Source organism: Vicugna pacos, chromosome 16 (genome assembly GCF_048564905.1).
Source record: "Vicugna pacos chromosome 16, VicPac4, whole genome shotgun sequence".
Classification (NCBI taxonomy): domain Eukaryota; kingdom Metazoa; phylum Chordata; class Mammalia; order Artiodactyla; family Camelidae; genus Vicugna; species Vicugna pacos.
Window position 1 is genome coordinate 58,817,877 of NC_133002.1, and position 6,389 is coordinate 58,824,265.

General features: G+C 56.8%; 1 protein-coding gene across 1 annotated transcript; it reads left to right on the forward strand.

Annotated features, from left to right (window-relative positions):
• The first annotated feature begins 4,836 nt into the window (after positions 1–4,836).
• Positions 4,837–6,156, forward strand: AANAT (aralkylamine N-acetyltransferase). Its single transcript, XM_006199417.3, has 3 exons — positions 4,837–5,014; positions 5,305–5,459; positions 5,841–6,156. The coding sequence occupies exons 1-3, from the start codon at positions 4,852–4,854 to the stop codon at positions 6,144–6,146; spliced, it is 624 nt and encodes a 207-aa protein (XP_006199479.1). The 5' UTR covers positions 4,837–4,851; the 3' UTR covers positions 6,147–6,156.
• The last annotated feature ends 233 nt before the right edge of the window (positions 6,157–6,389 follow it).

Sequence of the window (6,389 nt, forward strand, 5' to 3'; positions counted from 1 at the left end):
TAGTTCACCTCCATCTCTTGCCTACGCCGGCGCCCTAGTTCCCGCACCACCTTGTTTCTGGGAGATTGAAAATATGAACACGATCATCAACATTTTAGCTTGACGTCTTTCCATGGCTCTCCATGGCCCACCAGAGAATGGCACACGTGATCTTTCATGAATTGATTCCTTCCAGCTCCCTCCACCCTCACCTACCTCCTCTGCACCTAGTGCGCATGCTCCCTGCTCCCGCCTCAGCTTTTCACTCCAGGGTCCTGACTTTTTGGTGCCTTCGAACCTTTGCACTTGCTTCACCACCTGTTTGGAATTCTTTATTTCTCTACTTGGATAGATTTACCTTAAGAACTCCTATTCATCTTACAATACCCACTTTGGGGCTTCTTATCTATGAAGTCTTCCAAGAGCCCTATTCCCCTCCCCCCTTACTCCCCCACTTACCTGGTAATACCTGTCTGAGTGCATTTATTTCCCTCTATTTGCATGCCTAGCTCTTTTGCGGGACTCTTCCTTGTACCTTTGTTTTCCAGCATCCAGCGCAGGTCTGAGTCACAGTAGGTGCTCAAAAGATTTTTCGAATGATCGAACAAAAACAAGCCAACCTCTCCCAAAGGCCCTACATGCACCAACAGGTCCCTGGGACACCTCTGTCTTTCCTCAGTTCTCCAGCTTTCCATTTTTCCTAGACACAAAAACCCTCACAGGCACACTCACATCACACACACATCCACACTCACCCCATGCACACACATACAGGTCCACGTATACACACACAGCCTTGCACACACACATGCCTCACCCAACACACACTATTGTTCTCTCCTTAGCCTTCGGCCTCCAGCTCTGGGCTTCGCACGCACTGTAGGAGCCCCTAACCACGTGTGGCTCTTCAGCCCTCGAAATGTGGCTGGTCTGAATTGCCAAGGGCTGTAAGTGTGAAATACACACTGGATTTTGAAGACTCAGTGCAAAAACAAAACAAAACAACAACAAAAAACCCCTCCAGAACGTAAAGTATCTCTAATAATTTTTATATTGACTACTTGTTGGAAGGACAATACTTTATAGATATTGGGTTAAACACAGTATTCTATTAAGTCAAGGTAACCTGTTTCTTTAGGCTGTTTTTTACGTGGCTACTAGAAAATTGAAAATCACATATGGGGTGCACTGGAGCTTTCTACTGGGCGGCGGGGCTCCAGATGCCCAGGAAGCCGTAGGTCCCTTCTTTCTCCAGGAGGTGGCGATCTGTCTCTGCTTTTGACACCTCCATTCCAGAAAGATCTGGAAGGTTCCTGAGGAAACCGCCTGTGTAATATGGCAGATATTGAGCCCTAAATAAGGACAGAGCCACATTCAGCCCCGCGGTGATGGCAGCCTATCGAAGAGTCTGCAAAATAAATCCACAGGAAGTCAGGGAGCAAGTGTCACCTTCCTCAACAGAAGAACCAACACCTAGCTGCAGACGCCTACTTGCATCGAGCATATTGCCACACGTCCTGTGCAGTCTCTGTCCTCCAGGGATTTATAAGCCTTTGGAGGTGATGAGTGTGCAGTGGACACCGTGGTGCACAGCCAAGTCCACGTTCAGGTCCAGAACTCCTCCCCACCCCCCAGCTGCTGAGGCTCACACCTGCGTCCCTCTCCAAGGACTGCTCTTGGCTGAAAGAAGACGCATCATCCATGCAATGACTGTTCCTAAGAGGGAAACAAAGCCTGGCCCTCTGGCCTCAGGGTGTGGTCCCAGGGAATAGACCCTAAAAAGCTTCTGGATCTGGACCACCTGCCTGCTAATGAGGACCCCCATCCCTAGGGGAGGGTAGAATATGCTGGCCCCTGGCATGCTGTAGTGGTGTGTAATTATTAAACAGTTCACGGGCAGTGAGCTGGGATGGGATACCAGGGGAAGGAAATGCAGTGGTGGTGAAAAAAACTCAGGTATCTGAGAGGTATTGCAAGAATGGTGGATGCTCATGCCTGACCTTGGGGGACAGAAGGAAGTAGAGGGTCAGGATCTGGACTTAATAAAAGCCGCAGGGCCCCAGAGGAGGCTGAATTCTCAACCTTAGTGAGTCAGCTATGCCAAGGGGGGGTTGTGATTGGGAAGAAGAGGCATTTGGGGATATCTGGGTTGCGCCAGGCTCTCCTAGAACCTTCTGGACCCTCTCAGCTCACCTCCTCCAGCTAGGATGGCTCTAGGCAGCTTGGAGAAATTATCCTGAGTACTCAAGCCCCAGTGGGCAGGACTGCTGATGAACTGAGGCTGCATTCTCAGCTGGAAGCTGCCTCCTCACAGCTAATGCAGGGCAGTGAAGCCTGCCCCCTGCCTCCATCTGGGCGTCTCTGAAGGATTTGTGGCTCCTGAGCTCCCAGGAGGTGGGCTGAGGCCTCTGTAGCAACTGCATTCTGACAGCCCGACTTATCTCTCTACCCAGAGTGCTTCCCTTGCTACCCACCGGGGTGGCTCCCAGGAGACACTCTTCCAGAGAACCCCCTGCCCATGATTCTCCACCTCCATCTCTGTCCCCCAGGGAATCTGCTTGGGATCGATTAAGATTGGAAAGGTAAATACAATTAGGCAAAATGGGCTCCATGCCAGGGGTGCAGGGCAGGTCTTAAATGCAGGTGAGGGACTGCGAGAAGGAGGCCACCCTCAATACCATCAAAAATCACAACTAGTTACACAAGTGCATGTCCAGAGAGCTGCCTTCTTTGCCCGTCAGGGCCTTTCCTTTGCTCTGCATGGAAAATTGGGGTCTCTGGGCCCCATCTCTCATGGGGCCTACCTTTCAGATTCCCCCAGGTGGACTCCCCTGGGCTGGGCCCTGTAGTGGGAACCCGGCAGCTGTCACATCAAGGGGAGGAGAGAGGAGCAGGTGAGGCCCGACTTGGAAGCCCCTAGAAGCCCCACCACATGCCAGGCTTTCTAGGTTCATCTGAGCTGCTGCAGGCTCTGTGCTGGGAGTGGGGTGGGGGGCAGGGGTAGACTTCTCCAGGCCCTGGCTATGCAGGGGGACCAGTGTACCTTTCACCAGTGCCCTCTGCCCTGCTGCCACCTCTGCTTTTTCACCATGAGGTTGTTCCTATGCATCTGCCTCCCCAACTCCCACCCCCAGAAGCACTCTTATAGGCCATCGGGGATTCCTTGTCCCGAGAATCAGAGATCTTTGTCCATTCTTGGCTGCAAGGGATGCTGCTTGCTGCCTCGACCTTGGGTTCCAGGACATGTCCTGATCCTGGTTCTGCTAATCTCCTCACTTTCTTCCCATGAATATCTCATTTTCTCCCAAGAGACAACATCCCCAAGCCTGGCCCCCAGCTTCCCTGTTGGTATACGTGGCTCATCAGAATGTTCTTTCCATTCTGTGACTCAGTTGTCTCCCCCATCATGAGGACAGTCACATCTGCACCCATGATCCCAGACTACAGATCACTGGTGGGACGGGGGTTCAGCCGGGTTGGAGGTGAGGCTCTGCTGGGGCAGGTGGAGGGTCAGATCACACGGCCCCCTGGGCATCTCTGTGTGCCCTGGCCAATATGGCTCCAATCGCCATAGAATGTTCTGGAGCCCTGGGGCAAGAGCCCAGCCATTGCCCAGAGTCCGCAGGAGATACAGGGAAGCTGGTATCCAGATGTGTGCAGCCCTGTCTGGTGGGCTGGGAGACCTGCAGGAGGCCAGGCTGGAGTGGGTAATGGGGGGACCCCTAAAGGGGCAACACCACAGGAGAAGGAACGAGGTGGGGGGGCCGGCCTGAGCAGAGTCAGAGCCAGGGGAGTCAGGGTTCCAGGACCCTTTCACGGGAGCTGGTGCTGGAGGGAGACTGTGGCATTAAGAGTAAAAAACTCTACCAACAGGGGTCTGGGACATTGGATTACGCTGACTTTATATCAAACACCAGCCTTGTCCTCTTCCCTCTGGTTCTGCAGTTCTAACTGGCCACCGAGCAGATGCTATAAATGGTACCACGCTCTGGCTGCCAGCGCTGGAAGGACCCTCAGAGGTGGGCTTGCCAGGCTTCAGGGCACAAGGGGTGAACGCCTGCCAGCCAGTTGGCACCAGAGCAGGGATTAGAGTGAATACACGAGGCTTAGCCCCGTGCTCTTCCCCGTAAACCCTGGGGCCTCAGCCAGCCGCTGTAATCCGCTGCATCCAGTGTGCCATGCTGAGATGAGAGAGGCACACAGGGACAGCGCACGGGGCTGCCAGAGTCCTGCGGGCATCGCCTGCCTGTAACGTAGAGGTGGGAAGGGTGGGGGAGTAGAAATCTCTGAGAAGAGCATCACTCGTGCCAGCGCACGCTTACTGCGACAGCCAGGCACCCAGGAGTCTGGAGTTTTCTGGTTCCTGAGCCTGCGGTCGGTCCCCAGGTGACTGGTTCTGTGGTGGGAACATCGGGGCCCCTGCCCCACTGTCCTGGTAAGTGAGGCCTCTGCCTCCAGCTCCCAGCCTTTAGGAATAAGAGCACCCTGCTTGGGGCTTGGAGACGTGGGGAGAGAAGGTGAAGATAGCGACCTGCAGGCCATTGGGCTTCACAGGGGAGGGACAGACTCCTCTAAGAACTGCACATCTGCAGGGGGTCGGGGAGAGAGACAAAAAGTGACCTGGGGGCCCAGTGAGCAGGGACAAGGCAGGAGGTGTCTACCCCGTATATGCCTGCTCCACTCCAGCCCCAGACTCCCCACTCCAAGTCCGCTACAAAAGAGGTAAGAGGAACCATCACGCTGGACGGCCCCCTCGGAGATGAGGACCAGACCCCGGACCATCGCTCCCCTCCAACAGGTGCTGAGGGGTCCTCCTTATCCCAGAGGCCACTTCTGAAGCTGGGGCCCCCAGAGGTGGAGGTAGCAGCCAGGATGTCCACTCAGAGCATCTACTACCTAAAGCCCGTGACTCTGCACCTGCCCCCTGGGATCCCCGAGTCCCCGAGTCGCCAGCGGCGCCACACACTCCCCGCCAGTGAGTTTCGCTGCCTCACCCCAGAGGATGCTGCCGGGGTGTTTGAGATTGAGCGTGAAGGTGAGCAGCCCCCACACAGGGGCCGGGACCCTGCTGTACTCCGCTGCTGCTCCCCTTGGGGAGAAGACCCTCGAGTCTCCTGTCCTTGGCAGCGGGGACCCCAGAATAATCAGACATGTGTTTCTGTGCGTGTGCATGAGTACGTGTGGGTTAGGAAAGTGGGGGGAACAGCAGTGTTGAACCTCTGCTTTCCTGTGGGGGAGGGACCTCTAAGCAGATTCTCGGTGTGCAGTGGACAGTGGGCAGGCGGCACGGAGACCACTGAGTCACCACCAGTGCCTCCTCCGCAGCCTTCATCTCTGTCTCGGGCATCTGCCCCCTGAATCTGGACGAGGTCCGGCACTTCCTGACCCTGTGTCCTGAGCTGTCCCTGGGCTGGTTCGTGGAGGGCCGCCTTGTGGCCTTCATCATTGGCTCCCTGTGGGACAAGGAGAGACTCACTCAGGTGAGGGCAGGGTGGGCCCAGGAGGCCCCTGGAAGAGAGGCCACTGCCTGCTGGCCCCTGGCTCCTCCTGCTTTCAGAGGCTGCCAGGGAGGGGAGAGGAACCCAGGGCCTGGGATTTCTTCCTCCAGAACTAAGAGATGAGCACAGATGTGGTCCTCTCCCAGGGCAACAGAGCCTGGTCCTTTCGGATCTCAAGGCCCTCATGAAGGGGCCACCCTAGGGCTGGGGATGTAGCTCCCAAGTGGGGGCCCTCCTTGGGTGAAAGGGGAGCCCTGATTGGAGAAACTCAGGGGACACCTGCCCTTGGCCCAGATGGGGGCAGTTTGAGGGTACAGGTGTCCACAGAGGTGACGTGGACTTATGCCTGTCTCTTGCCCGCAGGAGTCGCTGACGCTGCACAGGCCCGGGGGCCACACAGCCCACCTGCATGTGCTGGCCGTGCACCGCACCTTCCGGCAGCAGGGCAAGGGCTCCATCCTGCTCTGGCGCTACCTGCACCACCTGGGCGGCCAGCCGGCCGTGCGCCGGGCCGTGCTCATGTGCGAGGACCCGCTGGTGCCCTTCTACGAGAGGTTCGGTTTCCACCCTGTGGGCCCGTGCGATGTCACCGTGGGCTCACTGGCCTTCACGGAGCTCCAGTGTTCCCTGTGGGGCCACACCTCCCTGCGCAGGAACAGTGACTGCTGACCTGGCCACCATCTGGGGTGCCTACGGCCAGGTGCCAGAGATGTGGGGAGGCAAGCTGGGGGCTCCTACCCTGTCCTGGTGTCCTCTTCTCCACCCTGGCCTTCCCCCAGCTCAGGAGACAGTGACTCCCAGGTGGCCACAGAGAGGGGAGGGGTGAAATAAAGAGAAAGTGGGGTGGCTGCTCTCAGCCCTGGCTGCCCCGCTGGGGCACCAGCTGTGTGTCCTCCAGTCTGTCTGCACGAG

Bases quoted from the DNA above. Each gene is read 5' to 3' on its own strand.
- AANAT (XM_006199417.3), top strand. From the start codon at position 4,852: ATGTCCACTCAGAGCATCTACTACCTAAAGCCCGTGACTCTGCACCTG. The intron at 5,015-5,304 runs GTGAGCAGCCCC...CCTCCTCCGCAG, and splicing joins GTTTGAGATTGAGCGTGAAG to CCTTCATCTCTGTCTCGGGC. The intron at 5,460-5,840 runs GTGAGGGCAGGG...TCTTGCCCGCAG, and splicing joins ACAAGGAGAGACTCACTCAG to GAGTCGCTGACGCTGCACAG.